Below are 19,528 nucleotides of genomic sequence, written 5' to 3'. Positions count from 1 at the left end.
CACCAGGGGGTGATGCTCTGCCCATCCTGGGCGTTGCCATGTTGCGACCAGAGCCACTCTAGCGCCTGAGGCAGAGGCCACAGAGCCATCCCCAGCGCCCGGGCCATCTTTGCTCCAATGGAGCCTTGGCTGCAAGAGGGGAAGAGAGAGACAGAGAGGAAAGCGCGGCGGAGGGGTGGAGAAGCAAATGGGCGCTTCTCCTGTGTGCCCTGGCCGGGAATCGAACCCGGGTCCTCCGCACGCTAGGCCGACAATTTTTTTTTTTTTTTTTTTTTTTTCATTTTTCTGAAGCTGGAAACAGGGAGAGACAGTCAGACAGACTCCTGCATGCGCCCGCCCGGGATCCCCCCGGCACGCCCACCATGGGGTGACGCTCTACCCACCAGGGGGCGATGCTCTGCCCATCCTGGGCGTCGCCATGTTGCGACCAGAGCCACTCTAGCACCTGAGGCAGAGGCCACAGAGCCATCCCCAGCGCCTGGGCCATCTTTGCTCCAATGGAGCCTTGGCTGCGGGAGGGGAAGAGAGAGACAGAGAGGAAAGCTCGGCGGAGGGGTGGAGAAGCAAATGGGCGCATCTCCTGTGTGCCCTGGCCGGGAATCGAACCCGGGTCCTCCACACGCTAGGCCGACGCTCTACCGCTGAGCCAACCGGCCAGGGCCAGAGGTACTTTTTTAAAATTTATTTTTATTCATTTTTAGAGAGGAGAGGGAGAGACAGAGATAGAGAGAAAGAGAGAGGAGAGACAGGGAGAGAAAAGGGGGGGAAGAGCTGGAAGCATCAACTCCCATATGTGCCCTGACCAGGCAAGCCCAGGGTTTCGAACCAGCAACCTCAGCATTTCCAGGTCGACGCTTTATCCACTGCGCCACCACAGGTCAGGCTCTACCGCCCAATTTTGTATCTCTGTTAGTAGTAAAATTTTTTAACCGCCCACCACAGTAATAGTAATAGTGATTTATAAAGTAGGGAAGTAACTTTACTTTATAAAATTTATAAAGCAGAGTTACAGCAAGTTAAAGCCTATACTAATAATTACTTACCAAGTCCTTTATGTCGGATTTTCGCTATGTTTGGCAGAATAAATCTTTATAAAATAACTTACTATAGTTAAATCTATCTTTATTTATTCTTTGGTTGCTCCGCTACCGCCCACCATGAAAGCTGGAACACCCACTAGTGGGTGGTAGGGACCAGGTTGACCACCACTGTCTTAGACAGTTGCATAACTTTTTCCTATAAGGGAATAAAGAGTAAAGGCCTGTTGCCTCTTTTGAAGCTGACTGTGAGACTCCTGTCTGAGCATATTTTACAAATAAATGAGAACTGTAAGAGTCCTTCCATAACTGCTGATTAAAGAGGTCCGTGCAGTTGTATCTGCTCTCCAAGGTATGTTCCTCGAGGCCTGGGAGACCTTGGCCAGGCGGTGCCCCGTGGAGCCACCGAATGGAGCCGGGAGGGCTGGCTGTACCAGGGCTCACAGCAGCCTCTCCTGCCTCCTTCTCTGCAGCCACTCCGTTTGTTTTCATCCTGCATGAAGAGTCATCTCTATTTTCCTGGTGTTGTGGGTTAACTGTGTCCAAAAAGTTGAACTTGAGATTGGTGTGGACAGCACATTTTTTTTTTTTTTTTAGATTTTATTTATTCATTATAGAGAGGAAAGAGAGAGAGAGAGAAGGGGGGAGGAGCAGGAAGCATCAACTCCCATATGCACCTTGAACCGGCAAGCCCAGGGTTTTGAACCGGCAACCTCAGTGTTTCCAGGTTAACGCTTTATCCACTGCGCCACCACAAGTCAGGCGGACAGCACATTTTGAGCTAAAAATTGAGCACACTTCTTTGCCTTGTGCTTACTTACTAACCAGTGGGCTTTGTCCATATTTCAAAGTTGGAAGGAAATAGGTTCTCTCGTGGTGGGAGTGTGTCTGACTTAATAGCACAGATTCTGTAGAGATGGAGGCCCAATAAAATCATGGTCCTTTTTCCTGTGGTTTTTTTTAACTCTGGTATAATAGGGAGTTGGTACCAGGTGAGAGAGTTGAGGGCAAAATTCCTTTATGGCATTTGTTATTTTACTTTCTAGGCTGGGGACTGACTTGTTTGAGTGGCTTTCCCTCAGGGTGACATCGTTAGCAGTGTTTTGTGGGAGGCAGCGCAGCCTCACTGAGCGAAAGTTCTGGACCCAGATACCTGTTCACGGTCACAGTTCTGCCCCTCTGCCTCCACAGTCAGGAGCACCCCGAGCAGGTGACAGTGCCTCTGCCTTCATTTCCTCACCATTTAAGTGGGCCACATCATAGGATTGTTCCAAGAATCAGATGAGCTAATACACATAAAGAGCTTAGAACAGGGCCTGACACCTGGTGAACTCGCAATCTGTGGTAGTAATTAAGTAGCTTTGGGACTTCGTACTGTCCCCTTTGATGCCCTGCCTTCACACAGGTAAGTGTTGTGTTCTTACCAACAACCATTGCATGCTTGGGGGTATTTCAGGGAAACCCATTAATCTGAAAGACTTACTGCCTTGAATATCTGCTTCAGACAAACCTATCTTTCCATGGTTACCTGACTATAAGGCTGAATGCCCTCTCTTGTCTTCTGAATGCTGGTATCACTGCGGTTTGCATCATGACCTCAGCAATTGGTCATGTGTGGCCTTGTGACACTTTCATTGTTATATAGGATTATTCTTTATCTCTCATTGAGGTTTTTTTTTTTTTTTTTTTTTTTTTGTATTTTTCCAAAGTGAAAATGGGGAGGTAGTCAGACAGACTCCCGCATGCGCCCGACCGGGATCCACCCGGCATGCCCACCAGGGGGTGATGCTCTGCTCATCTTGGGGCGTCGCTCTGCCACAATCAGAGCCATTCTAGCGCCTGAGGCAGAGGCCACAGAGCCATCCTCAGCGCCCGGGCCAACTTTGCTCCAATGGAGCCTTGGCTGCGGGAGGGGAAGAGAGAGACAGAGAGGAAGGAGATGGGGAGGGGTGGAGAAGCAGATAGGCGCTTCTCCTGTGTGCCCTGGCCGGGAATCGAACCCGGGACTCCCGCACGCCAGGCCGATGCTCTACCACTGAGCCAACCGGCCAGGGCCTTGTCAGGAATCTTGAAAGGAAGTGTAATGCGGTGTGAGCCCGGACTCTCGGGTCAGACGGGCTGGGGTTCGAATGTGATCCCACCAGCACTAGGTGTTCACTGATCTGATCCTGTTTCCCAGCCCCCATCTTCAGGAGTACAGTGAAGATTAGAGAGGATATAGGAAAAGCACTTGGCTGTGGTCTGTCCCTTGCCCCTAGTCTTGGGTCGGCAGGTCCTTGAATGTGGCTGGCTTGATCTATTTGGGTGCAGGCTGTAGCTGATGTTTTGCTGGAGAGGGACAGCCGGGCCTCAGTGTGCGCTGTGCTGTCCGGCTGCCCGACCGAGAGCATCTGCTGCGTGAGGACCCGGGCTGCAGAGCTGTCTCAGAGACGCTGCCTGGTGCTTGGTCTGGCTTCTGGGCTCAGTGGGCTGAACCATGGGATGGTGCTGATGCCGATGGCCACAGCAGTTCCCCGCGGCAACTGCCTTTCCCATTGTGTAATTTCACCAAGCTGCTAACACCTCCCAGCTAGAGCTTGTGTGCCTGCAAAGTGACCTGTTATCGCCTTTGCCAGCATTTTGACACAGATTTCTTGTCTTTCGGCTCTAATGCCATTAGAATCAGGCCACACACTGCAAGCTGAGTCTTTTTTACAGGCAGTACAAAAAAACACTGGATCAACAATGGTCAGAAGAGGGCTCAGTTTTGGGATTATAACAACTTTGCCACAATTACTGAAACTCCTTAATGAGATAATAATCATCAAATCATTTTTTTCTCTGCAATCTAGCGTCCCTGGATATGAGTAAGGACCCCCTGCAACCAGGAGTGGAGAGGCTGAGCTGGTCATTCCAACCTCAGACTCAGAGCTGAAATTAGTTCCCAGACAAGCCGTGGGCCTGGACACTCTGTCCCAGAGCAGCCTGCAGGCATTTCTGCTGTCCCCCTGCTTGTGCGCCCACAAACATCTCACACCTGTAACACTTCAAGGGGGCCTGTGGGCAGGACAGTGTTGAGGCAATACAACCACCACCACTTTATGACCAGAGCGGGACTCAAGCGCTCGTTGGTGCCGGGAAAATGCTCTGGACCACTGAGGCCGGCAGCTCAGTGCGTTCCAATGAGACCAGAGCCGGCGGTGGCTGCGGACGCTCAGGCAGCGTGGAGCTCGGAGCTGGCGAGGCCGCTGGGAGTGTGGGGGGGCCTGAGGGCACAGACTTGCTCTTTCCCTCAGCATTTTATTATGAAAAGTTTCAAAAATACCGAAATGTTGAGAGAATTGTATGGTGAACACCCCTGTATCTACCCCCTTAATTCTCTATAGGCACTCCATTTTAATATTTGAAAATATGGCTGAAAGGGCTTTTACTTTTCCTGCAGAAAATTATGCATTTACTACTTTTTCAGTACCCTTGCCTTAGAAAAACACTTGCACCAGGGTTCTTACGTTTTCCTGGTTTCATCGCCGTACGTGCCAACTTTGGGGAGCTAATCTGCATTACAGAAAGGGGCATCATTATAGCAGGATGGGCTGTGCTCTGGTGTGTAGGGCAGTGTGTTCTTTCTCCTCCCCTGGCTCATCCGTTAAAGCAGAACCAGCGGGGAAAGAGAGCAAGGGGCTCCTGCACCTTCGCCCAGACCAGCGAGTCTCTGACGTTTTCACCAGTTAGGGGTTTTATTTTATTTATATATATATATATATATTTATTTATTTATTTTATTTTTACAGAGATAAAGAGACAGAGGGACAGATAGGGACAGACAGGAAGGGAGAGAGATGAGAAGCATCAATTCTTTGTTGCGGCACCTTAGTTGTTCATTGATTGCTTTCTCATATGTGCCTTGACCAGGGAGCTACAGCAGAGCCAGTGACCCCTTGCTGAAGCCAGCAACCATGGGGTCATATCTATGATCCCACGCTTAAGCCAGCGACCCTGTGCTCAAGCTGGTGAGCCCACGCTCAAGCTGATGACCTCAGGGTTTCGAACCTGGGTCCTCTGCATCCTAGTCCGACACTATCCACTGCACCACCGCCTGGTCAGTCCACTATTTAGGGTTGGGTTTTTTTAAAGATTTTTTCATTTATTCATTTTAGAGAGGAGAGAGAGAGAGAGAGAGAGAGAGAGAGAGAGAGGGAGAGGGAGAGGGAGAGGGAGGGAGAGAGGAGGAGGGAGAAGCCGGAATTATCAACTCCCATATGTGCCTTGACCAGGCAAGCCCAGGGTTTTGAACTGGCAACCTCAGTGTTTCCAGGTTGACACTTTATCACTGCGCCACCACTGGTCCGCACCCATTTAGGGGTTTTAAAGTCCTCCAGTCCTTCTTTCTTGTAGAGGCTCAGTGGGGGGATCTTAATTTTAGGTCATGTATATCAAATTTTTTGGAACTTCTTAAAATGTACTCTAAGGTCACTTGATAAGTGTATTTAGTCTCCAAATGAATGGAGATATTTGGAATGGCAAACCATTAACTTTTAGAAAGAGGGAGGAGGCTGGTAAGTGTGGATCTGGTGGCTGCTGTCAGGGAGGATCCCAACAGTCAGCTGGCTTCTCTTGCCCAGTTCTTGGAGGGAAACTAATTTGAGATCTGGTGACCAAAGTGGCCACCTGGGGAACCCGCAGCAGATACAGGGGATAACTACCGTAGTGGAGGGAGCACCCAGACGATTTCCATGGTACCGTGGCTTCTTGGTTTTCAGCTGTTGTCCTGTCTCATCCTCACAACTCAGACTAGAGAGAAGTACAGGAGTGGCCGTTAAACTCATAGAGGGTGGCTCAGGGAACAGGGAGGGTCTGAGGGCGGCTTTGAGGGCCAGGAGGGATCGCTACAAGGCTATCATGCATCACATCTATAAAAGACAGCTCCTTTTTTCTACGTGGCACTGGTGACACTGTTTCTGAGAGCCTGTGACTGGCTCCAGATACCACCCAGCAGTCCTGCTGCCCAGAACTCACAGACGCTCTGGGGTGAGTCGGTCCAGGGGTCTATAATGGAGGGGTGAGAACATACCGCCCTGACGCCCTCTCTCTTTCCCCAGATCGGGCCCAGCACAGGCAGCGTCAGTGCAAACTTCCCCCACCCCGCCTTCCACCCATGTGTGTCAACCCTGCCCCTGGAGGGACCATCTCTCGAGGTAAGGGGGGGCCTTGCCTCCAGCGCCAGCTTGGTCCGGGATCTGCGGGGAGGTGGGCCACGGTGGGAGCCCGGGGCCAGGACCGGGGGCCTCTGGGAAGTGTGTGAGGAGGAGTGGGGTTAGCAGAGCAGTTGGAGCCCTCAGGGTCAGAGCATGGGAGAGGTTGGATTAGTTCATGATCCTTGGCCACGTGGCTGAGCATACAGTGTCATCGAGCCTCGCCGTATGCGGAGGACTGAAGCCTGGGCCCGGTCTGGATGCTGAGCAGCAGCATGGAGAAGCCGTAGGGTTTGGCTCTTCTAGGCAGTCCCTGACGCAGGTGGCTTAGACAGTGCAAGGCACTCATAGCAGGGCTAGAGCAGAGAGCCCTGACTCAGCCTAGGCCCGGTCTGGATGCTGAGCAGCAGTGTGGAGAAGCCGTAGGGTTTGGCTCTTCTAGGCAGTCCCTGATGCAGGTGGCTTAGACAGTGCAGGGCACTCATAGCAGGGCCAGAGCAGAGAGCCCTGACTCAGCCTAATGCCACCCATCCTGGAGGCTCTGGGGATGCCAGGCAGATCATTCTCCCAGCACCTCAAAGCACTTTACTGACATGAAAATCTGCCTCAGTCCATTTGGCAAGGTAGGCTCTCGTTTTGACTGGGGAGATTGTCAGAGCCCCGGACAGTGACACTCAGGTCCCACTGATACCCAGGGACAGGCCTAGTAATGGGACCCAGGGAGGCACCCCTCCCAGAAGCATCTCCTTTCTTGCCTCAGACTTAGCTCTTTTCCAGGTCTGCTAGGACTAGTGCTCCTGGGCCTCTTTCTTCCGACAGCTGCCATTCTCACCCCATTGGCTACGTCTTCACACCCATCCCCAGTTGCCTAGCGGAAGAATACCATTTCAGGTCATGGAGTCTTTGCAGCCTGTGGAGACAGCATGTACCTTTAGGGTCTGTCTGTAAAGTGCTTTGAAGGTTAAGAGCACAGGAAGGGTGCGGGGACACAAAACACTTCAGTTTTTGCAGCACTCACGGCTACCACGGCCCCGAGTGGTTTGCACTGCCTGCCCTCCTGCTGCAGGAGTCCTAAGGACAGTGGTGTCGAAATACGTACTTCCGGCCCCTCTGACCATTTGACTTAGGTATTAAAGAAATGCCACCCCCTACCATTGCCAAAACAAGAGTTGATTGCCCTTTTTTTTTTTCTTTCTTAAAATGCCCTGTAACTCGAAAAGGCTGAACGTTAACATTTCCAACATGGCAGGTGAGTGGCTCTGAGAATGTCAGATGTGCTTTGGTTAAGCATAAAGATGGCTAGTTGGGATGAACCAGGCCGCACGGGCAGGCAGTGCCTCCTTGAGCACATGCAGGGGAGAAGCTCACTGCCCTGGGAGGGACAGCTGCTCCCCTGGGCGGCCTGAAGGCCCCAGTGTCTTCCCCAGAGGCCATCGGCCCTGAGCCCAACTGCCTCACAGCTGCGCCTCCAGAAGGCATCTGTGGGTGTGTGCATCTCTGCCTTCTCTCCCTCCCTCCGTGCCTTCTCCATCTCTGTCTCTCTGTCTTACTTTCACTCTTTCTTTTAAGCCAGAAAGGGTTCTTGTCTGTTTCTTCATCTCAGGAGCAACAGACTTCTTAGACCACATTTAACGTGGGACTTTCTTTCATGTTGTCTCATTCCCCAAAGGCTGCGCTGGGGCCTTTGCTTTCACGAAGGAAGTATGTGGCAGAAACGGTCTCTCTGGTGTTCAGATAGGAAAGCAGCGCTCAGAAAACCGTGCCCACTTGACTAGATTACAGAACCTATCAGTCAATTTTGGAATTGAAAAAATTATCACCTTTCCCAATCTCCCCCCACTCTACTGCCAACCTCTGACCAAGGCCTCTTTCCAAGGGAAAGGGTGAATAAACTAAGAAACCTTTAAGCCTCCACTGCAGATCTTTTCCACCCACCCCGCTCCCAGACGTAGAACACTAGAAAGCAGCATGGGCTAGTAATACCACAGGACTGGTCCTTCCTGTCCGTTCTCTCAGACAGATGTGTCCCTCCTCTTGTGTGGCGGTTTCCCTCAAGGGACTTTGCACCTTACATAGTGAAAGGGAAAGCCAGGAGGATGGGTAGGGTGGTCCGGGTGCCCACCCAGCCCCTGTCATTTCCCTTACCTTTCTTGTTGACAACCAAATGGACCATTTCTTGCCATTTTGACCATCCATAAAATATCTAACTCTGGCTGAGTCAGTTGGTAGGCGTGGCCAAGACCCCTGCTTTCTTCAGGTGCCGTGTCCCTCTCACTTCCCCTCCAGAAATTCTCTGGTCTGCCCAGAGTCTGGACTATCTTGGGCTTCTTCCTGTTTCCCAGGGCCTCCAGAGTTCAGGGTCCTAAAACATCGTCCTGTGTCTCTCCTGTGTATCGGCGGACCCTCTGCACCTTAGTTCCCTGCTGCTAGCACTTTAGTACCAGGTGATACAGTTGATCCAGAAGTGAATGGAGAGAGATCTCTGAGCCAGTACCCTTTCTCTTTTCAGAACTTTCCTTCTTTTTCCCAGGCAGAGGAGTCCATACTCTCTCCCCAGAGAATGGAGTAGAGGAGGAGGCTCAATGTCGGTGGGAAGGAGGGGGGCTGCACTAGGTCCTCTTTCTTTCAGGTCCCAAAGCAGGATTTGGCAAACTTTCTTTTAAGGATCAGAGAGTAAATATTCTAGGCTCTGCAAGCCATACGGTTTCTTTTGCAGCTATTAACCATGCCATTATAATGTTAAAGTGGTAACAGAAAAACACAAAGAAATGAGCGTGCCTATACTCCAATAAAAATTTACTTATAAAAAGAGGCAGTGGGTGGATTTGATCATCAGGCTATTGCTAGGCAACCCCTGTTCTAGACCAAGGGGGAGATCGCAGAAGCAGAAGGGTTCCGAGAGCTGGTCTGAGTCGTCCTCATTTTACAAGAGACAGAGGTATACTTACAGACATGAAGTATTAGCTCAAGGTGACACCAGCTGTTAGAGCCCAGATGAAGTAAGTGAAATAGGAAAAGGGAACAGGGAGCTCCAACAAGTTGGTTGGCCTCACTTGATGCTTTAAAAAAAAAAAAAAATTCAAACACCTGTTTGAAATACATTTTTTGAAATAGAGAAAATAGTACGAGGAACCACCACGTACCTGTTATCCAGCTTGAACGATGAACAGCTCATGGCCAGTCCCTCCACTTTGGCCCCTTTGAAAGCAGATCCATGAAAGCCTAGCATGTCCACCTCAGCCTGCTAAGCGGCTGTGTCGAGCAGAGGCTGCAGTCGGGTTCGGAAGTGCTGTGATGGGCCTAGGCCCCGCTTTCCAGATGGGGTCCTTCTGTGTTGGCTGTCGTCTCCTTCAGCTTTCAGACACCACAGTTTTCAAACTCTGGCCTCAGCCCCTGCTAACACTAGCCGATTGGTAAGCTTCTGGATTCTTTTGAGGGAATTTGGGCTGCTAATGACCCTTGAAAACCACTCCTGAAGCTGGGTGGATGCCTCACTTGGTAAATTAAAGTGCCACTTGGCCACATTCAGAGCCATTGTAGAATCATGTTGTGCCCAAGGACTTTGCCATCCCAATGTGGATGATTTTGGGGGGACACACACCGCTTGTGGTGTCCCCTGGTGAGGTCAGATTATTGCTGCCAAGGTTGCCTTTCCTTCTGCCTCTTTCCTGGTGCATGCCCGCTGAGGAGGGAGTGGAGGAGCAGGAGCTGACGTTGCCCCATTCTGCCTGGTTCTGTCCCTAAGGGACCTGTCTGCTGTTGTCTCAGACCTCGGAGGGCACGGTCTTCTCAGAGGGCACTCTGCTGAGCTGCCTTCCAGATAGCCTCGCCATATCTTAACCACAGCCAGCAATGGGTACAGCGAGTTTGTCCTGATTTTCCTAATTGGTGACATTGCCCAAGGTTCGCAACTGGCAAGTGGTAGCGTTGGGACTAAGCCCACTTGGGCTTAGCCCCCAAATCCCATGTTCTTGCCATAGGCCAGCAGTTCTCAGTGTTGGGAACTTGTTTAAGAGTTAAAGCTGAAGGTTCTCAGGCCCCACTCCAGACCTGATGACCTAATGACTAGGAAACTGGGGGTGGCTCCTAGCATATTTTAATAAACTCTCCAGGGGTTCACCAGTGTCCTATGTAGAGTTTAAAAACAAGCAAACAAAACCCTCCCTCTCAGCTTACTCCCGACTACACTTGCCAGCCTCTGACCAAGACATTCTTCTAAGTGATGGAGGCCCCCTTGCTGTCGTGTCCCTGCCCCCACCTGTGGATTCAGTCTGATTCCCAGCTGACCCAGTGCCCTGCTCCTCAGCGCCATGACAGGTAGAAGAGGAAGGAGCCTGGCGAGAACCCAGGCATAGTAGTTTGGAAACAGAATCCTATCTGGCTTTCAAACAAGCAGGGGAGGGCGGACTTGCTGCTGGACCAGCTCGGCTCTGGGCACAGTGCCTAAGTCGGGTACTTTTCACTTCTGACTCCAGCCCTGGAATAAATGTGGTCTGCTTATGTTCAAGAGGTTTTCCCGACCGGGAGAGCAAGCCAGTAAGGAGAGGGACTTACAAGGGATGGGTAGGACTGGGAGGGAACTTCTTCATTCCCTTGGATGAGTATTGAGCTAAGGCCCGCACCATTTCCCAGAACATCTCAGTACCTCTTCCTGCCTCAAATTCCCACGGCAAGACAGTGGGAGTGATCTCGGCAGGGTCTGAGCCCCGGCTCCACGGCCTGACTGGAGCCCCAGGCGCTGGCGCCCCCGCCCCGCCCCCCTCCCCCAGCCGTGGGAGGCGGTCTCGGCGCCGGGTCCGCCTGTCCGGCAGAGGGCGCACGGGCTGCCGCTCCCGCCCTTCGGCGCCGTCCCGGCCCGGCTCCGGGGCCGCGGGGGCCGGCGGGAGCGCGATGGCGGCCGCCAGGAGGTTCATGGTGCTAGCCGCCGGCGTCTCTCCGCGCCTGCGGCTGCCCGTTCCCCGTGGCACCGGGCGACAAGCACGCTCGCGCGGCTTCTCATCAGGCTGCGCCCGCCCCGACTGCGCCAAGGAAGCCGCCGAGGCCGAGACAGGGGTGGCCGCCTGCGGGCCCGGGGAAGGCGACGGAAGCATGGTGAACGGTGAGGGCAGTGGCGAGGGCGGCCGGGCCGGGATGCCCTTGACTCCTGGCGATGGCAGAGCTAGGGGCGCGGGCCTGGCGGGCTGGGCTCCCTCTCCCGTAGTGGCAGAGACCGCCACCCGCTGGCGGGCCTCACGCTGCTGTTGTGAAGCTCAGTGTGGTATAGAGACCCAAATGGATCCCGAGCGCCCAGGTTATGGGACTCGTGCACCTGTACCTGGCAAGAACAGGTGAGAGCTGCGGGACCTCGAGGGAGAGGGGAAAAACAGGGAAACGTCCCAATCCTGCCAGGATAGGTGGTCAACGGGTTAGAGCATCAAGGGTAAGCACAACCCTCAGCAGTGTGAGAAAGAGCCCAAAATACACCTGGGAATTCAGGCTCTCAAGTAGAGACAGAGTAATTGCTCTAACGGACCCCAGCACTGTGCCTTCTGAAAAGTGCAGGGATTGAAAATGGTGAGAGCATCCCTGTCCATCAAGGGTGGATAAGGCTGGCCTCTGTCTGCCCTGTAGTGCTGGAGGGGCACCAGTGCACATCTGTTTACTTTTTTTAAAAATTGATTTTAGAGGAGAAAAAGAGAGAAAGGGTGGGGAGGAGTGGGAAGCATCAACTTGTAGTAGTTACTTCTCATATGTGACTTGACCAGGCAAGCCTGGGGTTTTGAACCAAAGATCTCAGCATTCCAGGTCGATTGATCCTTTATCCACTGCCACCATTTTATACCTGTGGGTCTTGCGGGCTGCTTAATGTTTGAGTCCCTCTATGGAATCAAACCTTTTGGTCTACTTAGATAGTACCTTTTTTTTTTTTTTTTTTTTTTTAGATAGTACTGTTTTTTGACCACTTGATTCTTGGTTGCTTTACATGTTACCATTTAAGAAGGAGCCAGAGCCAGACAAATCCTCCCTCTTGGCCAGTTGACACAGGAGTTTGCCCCAAGGAAGCGGTCTCAACCCAGGCAGCAGGGTTACATCAGAACTCTTGGAAGAGCTTTTTCAAAGTACAGAACCTTCCCCAACATCACCATCATTCTTAAGTGCCCTGTAGGTATCAGGGTGTCTGTCCAGAGATATGATAAAGCTCCCCAGGTGATTTATGGTTGATTCATGCAGGTGCACATGTGTTATATGTACCCCCTACAAAGTTCTTTTTTGGAGCTGTTTTAAAGTTCAATATAATGCCAGATGCCGAGTGGAGAAGGAAAAGGCTTCCCACCTCCTCCGCTGGTCTCTGTGGGTTTCTTAAGGGCTACTCTCATGCTTTGGGGCCCTTCTATTTTTAGCAGCTCCCAGCAGGCTTCTTTATGGTCTGGCTAAGCCCTGTGTCTGACACAGGCTCCCTCTAGGTGGACATCTTACTCATCTGTGCTCTCAGATTGATCCAAGTAAAAAAAGTGAGGTACTTCTCAAAGGTGTGTGATTTCTCCTGCCACCACTTGACCCCGGTGAACTTGAGGAAGGAATACCTCATGCCTGTGTCTCAGCTACAGAGGTCTTTGATCAGTGTCCCTACACATAATCTGACTGTAGGGAGGCTTTCTGCAGGGTGCTGAGGTACAGTTAAAAGCTGGGTTGTCAAGACTCTGGGGTCAATCCTCCCTTTTTATTTTAGGTGGGAAGACTATACTTTCAGGGATCATTTCTATAGTTTGTTATTTTAGGTGGGGCCTTGCATCGTCTTGATCTCCAGTTTGTGTGTGTGGTGGATTTGTTTTGTTTTGTTTTTGTTTAGTGCCTTCTTCCAAACATCGGAACAGGGCTTTGTTGCCATCTAGACTTCTGTAGCTGATGTGTTAGATCAGGAGCATGGGTGGGAAGAGGATGCTGGCTGGTTCCTCTCTGTGGTGTGTGTCATTGGCACCTCTCCTTCAGGAGATGGTTGTGCAAGTGGGTCTGCCTCCACTCTCCCTGGTAAACCCTGAAGCCAATCCTCCTTCCTTTTCTAAGATGCTCCTGGGTAGTTTGGGTCACGAGCCAGCATCCTCAGTAAATAGCCGTTGCCCTGATACACATCCCATGGAATTTTTTAAAGAAAAAGAATGGCTATAATGCTTTTCTTATTTTCTTAGCTTCTAGGGACCTATTAAAAGAGTTCCCACAGCCCAAAAACCTTCTCAACAGTGTGATTGGAAGAGCCCTTGGCATTTCACATGCAAAAGACAAACTGGTCTACGTGCACACAAATGGACCGAAGAAAAAGGTAACTTACTGGCGGCGCAGGATGTGTCGGTCTGACTCTCAGGATGGAGACAGGCTGTCCTTTTCTCCCTCAGATTTCTTTGTCAAAGAGGCCGTTTCTTCATTGAAAACTGGCAGGAGACAATCTCAGAGCAAAGCTAGGTTTGAAAAAGAGCCTGGATTGGGGAATGGGAACACAGGGCAGGTGAGGTGAGGAGTTCTCATCTTGTATAACACAGGCCTCTGCACTGATGCCTGGTTTTAGACTCCCATCCACTAACTGTGACTACGGAGGGTTAGGATTGATGATGGAATTCCTGCTCCTAGAGTCTTGTAGGCCCTGGGACCCACTGAAGCCTGCAGGCAAACCATTCTGCATGAAGATTTTTAACATTAAAGATGGGTTCCACCTTGCTCTCTGGCTAGCGCATGGCCCTTTGAAGAAGCAAAGCAACGTGAGGTGGGGCGAATGGCGTGCGGATGGGAGAGTCAGAGCCCTGCGCAGTTAGTGGTAGGGTGGTCATGCCCTGCGCTCAGCTCTGCTGCCGGGCGGTCCGTGGCTGTGCTCTCGGTTCTCCCTGAGACGTGCAGCGACTTTGCAGTCTGGAGAGGCAATGGTCCTGATCCTTTCTTCTCTTCCTCAGAAAGTCACCCTCCACATAAAGTGGCCCAAGAGCGTGGAGGTGGAAGGCTATGGCAGCAAGAAGATCGATGCTGAGCGGCAGGCCGCCGCCGCGGCGTGCCAGCTGTTCAAGGTGACCCTCCCCTAGTGAAAGCCATGCCGACCTCCCTCCTGGGAAGCTGCTTGCCCCTTCCTCTGATGGTCGTTCAGGTAGAAGTGGACAGGGTGCTCACCACGCACCTGTACTGAGTCCTGCCCACCTCGTGGTTGCCGTCCTGCTGCCTGACCACCTAGGAAATAGATTTCTCCCCACTGTAGTTACTAACTCTCAGGACCCCTGTATGAAAAACACACTACGTGCAGCTCCCTGGATATGCTTCCACTGCGGTTTCTGTTTTTCTTTTCCCACCAAATAGATCTCTTACTTACTTGCAGTGGAAGCCTGGAGGTCGCATCTTTCACTTCCCAGTGGTTGGACATGGGGTACTTTCAATGGTGGCGAGTTTAGGAAGTAATTCTTCCCTACCTGGATGTGTGAAGGCCTTTTAAACCCAGCCTCTGTGCCGCAAGTCATGATCACACTTCTCCACAGCCATTTCTCTGTTCCATAGCCTACATTAACTCCTAGCTTTTTTTTTCCTTTGGATCATAGGGTCAAATCATTTGCTATTTATTTTTTTAAGATTTTTATCTATTGATTTTTTTTTAGAAAGAGGAGTGGGGGGAAGCAGGAAGCATCAACTCATAGTTCTTTCTCGTATGGGCCTTGACAGGGCAAACCAGGGCTTTGAACTGGCAGTCTCAGTGATCCAGGTCGATGCTTTATCCACTGCGCCACCACAGGCCAGACATCTCACAGTCTTTCTTTGTTTGTATTTTTAATTGTGGTAAAATTACACAAGATTTAAAATTTACCGTCTTAACCATTTTTTAGTGTACATGTCAGTAGTATTAAGCACAGTCCCGCTGCTGCATAACTAATCTCTAGGATTTTTGTGATTGACCTGTTTTACTTAGCACAATGTTGTTAACGTTCAACCCTGTGGTAGCATGTGTTAGGATTCCCTCCTCTTTAAGGCTGAATAGTATTCCATTATATGGATAGACCACATTTTGTTTATTCATCTATCAGTGGACACTTAGGTCGCTTATACCTTGTGGCTATTGTGAATAATGGTGCTTTGAGTATAGACGTACAAGTAGGTCTTTGAGACTCTGCTTTCAGTTCCCAGAAGTGGACCTGCTGGATCGTATGGTAATTTCATTTGTAATTTTTTGAGAAACTGCCATACTGGTTTTCCACAGCGGCTGCCCCTTTCTACGTTCTCACCAGCAGTGTACAAGGTGCCGGTTTCTCCACATTGTATCAGCACTCATTTCTTGTTTCTTTTTTTGTAAGTGTTCATCACAATGGTTGTGAGGTGGTATCTCATTGTGCTTGGATTTGTATTTCCTAATGACTAATGATCTTGAGCATCTTCCCATGTGCTAGGTGGCCATTTGTTTATGTTCTTTGGAGAAATGTCAAGTCCTTTGCCCACTGTTTAACCAAGTTGTTTGGATATTTTTGTGGTTGAGTTATAGGAGTTCTTTATATATTCTGGACTTCATAGCCCTGGTATTCCTTGACCTGTGCCCACAGTTCCTCAGCTCTCTTCCCTTCCCCAGCCAGATGTGTTCATTAAGCATTGCCCTCAGGCTTGGTGTGAGGCCCTGGCAGCACAGAGGTAGCTGAGTGCCCTCCGAGCTGCGCAGAGGGAAGGCCCCGGGGGAAAGATGTGTACTCGGCCTCCTGACTGGAACGCACGCTATTCGTGTAGAAGTTTGCCAGGGACCAGGGCAGTCCAGACACTGGGCCCAGAGGCGTAAGACCCCTGTGTATGTGAGCAACTGAGAGAGGGTGGATGTGGGTCCTCAGAACTGGCTGTGGTGTAGACGGGTGGGCATGCACCGGAACACCACGCCTTAATGTCACAGGTCGGAATTTAGAAATTTTGATTTGATCCTGTGGATGCTGGGTCTGCTGACTGGTGTTAATTGATAGAATGATATGGCCACATTTGCCTTTAGGAAGAGTCACCAACAGAAATAGGATTGGTCAGGAACAGAGAGAAGGTCAGGCCAGGATGCCAGTAGCTGCAGCAGTTACAGGTTTCTTTAAGACAGCGGTTCTCAACCTGTGGGTCGCAACCCCGGCGGGGGTCGAAAGACCAAAACACAGGGGTTGCCTAAAGCCATCGGAAAATACATATTTATTGAGAACCACTACTTCAAGGAGTGTTTTAAAGGTAGAAAAGATAGTGGCTGGTCAGGTAGGAAGAGGGAGGAGGAGGGGTTGGTGAAGTGTGAGCCCCCATAGGAGCTCGGGAAGGGAAACAGATTGGGGTGAGTTCCATGGAGGGAACAGCAGCAAGCAAGAGGGGCATCGCAGGGTCCTCACCAGGAACAACAGGGAGCGAGGACTGAAACAGGCCTGTCCTGCTGGCTGGGGGGGGGGGGGGGGGCTTGCTGTCTGTGATCACTCCACTGTGGGCAGACTGGCTGCTCTGCTCCCTCCCTTCTGTCTCCGAGGCCTGCTGTTCTGTATCTGTCCATCTACACACACTTTGGAAGCAATTTGTCAAGCTCAAGAAGACTCTTAAGACTGAGTAGAATCTTGATACATTCATGGTTTAGGCTTTTGTGTCCTTGAACATAAGATCATGTATCTTTTGCTAAAATTTGTACTTTAAGCATCTGTACCTTTTTTTTTTTTTTTGTGACAGAGAGAGAGGGACAGATAGGGACAGACAGGAAGGGAGAGAGATGAGAAGCATCAATTCTTTGTTGCAGCACGTTAGTTGTTCATTCATTGCTTTCTTTTTTTGTTGTTGTATTTTTCCGAAGTTGGAAACAGGGAGGCAAACAGACTCCCGCATGTGTCCGACCAGGATCCACCCGGCATGCCCACCAGGGGGCGATGCTCTGCCCATCTGGGGCGTCGCTCTGTTGCAACCAAAGCCATTCTAGCACCTGAGGCAGAGGCCACAGAGCCATCCTCAGTGCCCGGGCCAACTTTTGTTCCAATGGAGCCTTGGCTGCAGGAGGGGAAGAGAGACAGAGAGGAAGAAGAGGGGGAGGGGTGGAGAAGCAGATGGGCGCTTCTCCTGTGTGCCCTGGCCGAGAATCGAACCCAGGACTCCCGCACGCCAGGCTGATGCTCTACCACTGAGCCAACTGGCCAGGGCCCATTGCTTTCTTATATGTGCCTTAACCGGGGGGCTACAGCAGACCGACTCCTTGCTTGAGCCAGTGACCTTTGGTTCAAGCTGGTAAGCTTTGCTCAAACCAGATGAGCCCACGCTCAAGCTGGTGACCTCGGGTTCTCAAACCTGGGTCCTCCGCATCCCAGTCCGACGCTCTATCCACTGTGCCACCACCTGGTCAGGCAGCTTATGGTTTTTATTGCTGTTGTGAGTAGAATATTTTAAAAATTACACTTATATCAGAAACCTGAGTAGTTTTTATTTTTGGGGTTTTTTTTTTAGCGAGAGAGACAGATAGGAAGGGAGAGAGATGAGAAGCATTAACTCGTAGTTATGGCAGTTTAGTTGTTCATTGATTGCTTCTCATATGTGCCTTGACCAGGGGGGCTCCAGCCGAGTCATTGACCTGGGGCTCAAGCCAGGGGTCATGGGGTCATGTTGATGATCCCACACTCAAGCTGGTGACTCCATGCTCAAGCTGGTGAACCTGCGCTCAGTCAGATGAGCCCACACTCAAGCTGGCGACCTTGGGGTTTTGAACCCGGGTCTTCAGAGTCCCTGATCAACACTGTCCACTGTGCCGCCACCAGTCAGGCTAAACCTGAGGAGTTTTAAGAAGGAAGGATGTGGTCATGCTTCAGCTTGTCATGAGTCCGATGGAGCTGAAGCCTCACTGTAAAGAGATTCTTGGACTCTGGCACCTGCGGTCCACCCTCATGTGGCGTCAACAGCAGAAACCCGCTTGACCCGCCCGTGTCTTGCCTGTGTTGTCTCACCACTCCCGGCTTCACTTTCCCGAACCTATGCTTTATTCTTAACTCTGCTCCTTGTTCTAGTTTCTTACATTTTTGTTCCTTAGACCTGGTCGCCTGCACTTCTGTTCTGCCTCTGATTCTGAGCTTCCTGGGGACAGGGACCAAGTCTCGTCACCGTGAAGATCAGGGTGGCCAGCACGTTGTTTTGTACGTGCTAGAGAGTCAATATATGTTCCGTTTGGTATTTTCTCTAGAGACCAGTGATGCTATAATACATTTGTATAGTATTATTTTTGTATAAATGGCTTTACAAACACTGCTTTTTTCTGGAGAGTGTTGGCAGCGCAGGCGTCTCCTGCAGCAAGCACCAGTCGCGGCAGCCCGGTTCCCGCCAGCCTGGCGACGCGGGCGCCCGCTCGGCTTCTCACCGCAGTGGGGGACTGGGTCCTCCGAGCTTTCTCGTGGAGTGGAGGGTTCTTGTGTCAGAAGGGATATCTCTTCTGTGGTGTGGGCTACACGGTCCTAATTGCCGTATTCACGAGGCTTCTCAGATCACTTAGTGAACGTAGCTGTTGCCCTGTGGGGTCTGGGGGTTGTGTTTTTGTGTTTTGTCCAATAAGTATAAGCAACTCCCTTGTCATTTTCTTCTGTTAAAGCTAGATTTTTTTTTTAATGAATCCAAGGAGGATTTTTTTTGTTGTTTCTTGTTTGTTTTTAAGAAAAGCTAGACATTTTTAGTGTTCTCTCTGTGCCTGGTTCTGGACTAGGTAGGGCCTGAGGCGGGTGGACAAATGGAAAGTGCGGCTCCTACATGGGGGGCCTAGTGTGACTGGGTAGGTTCCAGGCAGGCCGAGGTGTCGGGGTGCTCTGGACTCTCACACGCCCTTCTCCCCACAGGGCTGGGGTCTGCTGGGGCCCCGGAACGAGCTGTTTGATGCAGCCAAATACCGTGTGCTCGCCGACCGCTTTGGCTCTCCAGCTGATAGCTGGTGGCGCCCAGAACCCACCATGCCACCCACTTCCTGGCGGCAGCTGAACCCTGAGAGCATCCGGCCAGGGGGACCTGGGGGCCTGTCCCGCTCCTTGGGCCGAGAAGAAGAGGAAGATGAGGAGGAAGAGCTAGAAGAGGGGACCATCGATGTCACTGACTTCTTGTCCATGACCCAGCAGGACTCCCACACTGCCCTCCGGTACAGCTGGAGGCAGGGGATGCGTGGGAGTCGGGTGCACCTTGACCGAGAGTGGGGGTTCCCTGGGAGCGCTCTGGGGAAGCAGGCCCCACCTGTGTGCTGCCATTCCCTGGCACGTGTGCGCGCTCCTGGGGTAGCCTGCAGCCACCCTGTACTGTGTGGCGGGGCCTTTGCACAGCGGCAGCACGGCCCTGCCCTCCAGCGCACACTTGGCCCCTAGCAGGCCAGCAGCC

The 19,528-nt window shown here is 51.4% G+C and overlaps 1 protein-coding gene across 4 annotated transcripts in view; it reads left to right on the top strand.

The window, feature by feature from the left end:
- DHX30 (DExH-box helicase 30) overlaps positions 1-19,528 on the top strand; it is a 35,210-nt gene that overhangs the window by 8,105 nt on the left and 7,577 nt on the right. For 2 of the 4 annotated variants that reach the window (XM_066244463.1, XM_066244464.1), the window contains 4 exons: positions 6,116-6,211; positions 13,375-13,505; positions 14,128-14,238; positions 19,003-19,295. In XM_066244463.1, coding sequence (XP_066100560.1) covers positions 6,116-6,211; positions 13,375-13,505; positions 14,128-14,238; positions 19,003-19,295 — 631 coding nt within the window. Of the gene's footprint in view, positions 1-6,115; positions 6,212-7,428; positions 7,458-11,062; positions 11,307-13,374; positions 13,506-14,127; positions 14,239-19,002; positions 19,296-19,528 lie in introns of those variants that run through there. The other 2 variants (XM_066244465.1, XM_066244462.1) reach the window with 2 other exon arrangements.

The sequence above is a fragment of the Saccopteryx bilineata genome, chromosome 10 (genome assembly GCF_036850765.1).
Source record: "Saccopteryx bilineata isolate mSacBil1 chromosome 10, mSacBil1_pri_phased_curated, whole genome shotgun sequence".
Lineage (NCBI taxonomy): Eukaryota > Metazoa > Chordata > Mammalia > Chiroptera > Emballonuridae > Saccopteryx > Saccopteryx bilineata.
This window is presented reverse-complemented; position numbering and strand designations above follow the sequence as displayed.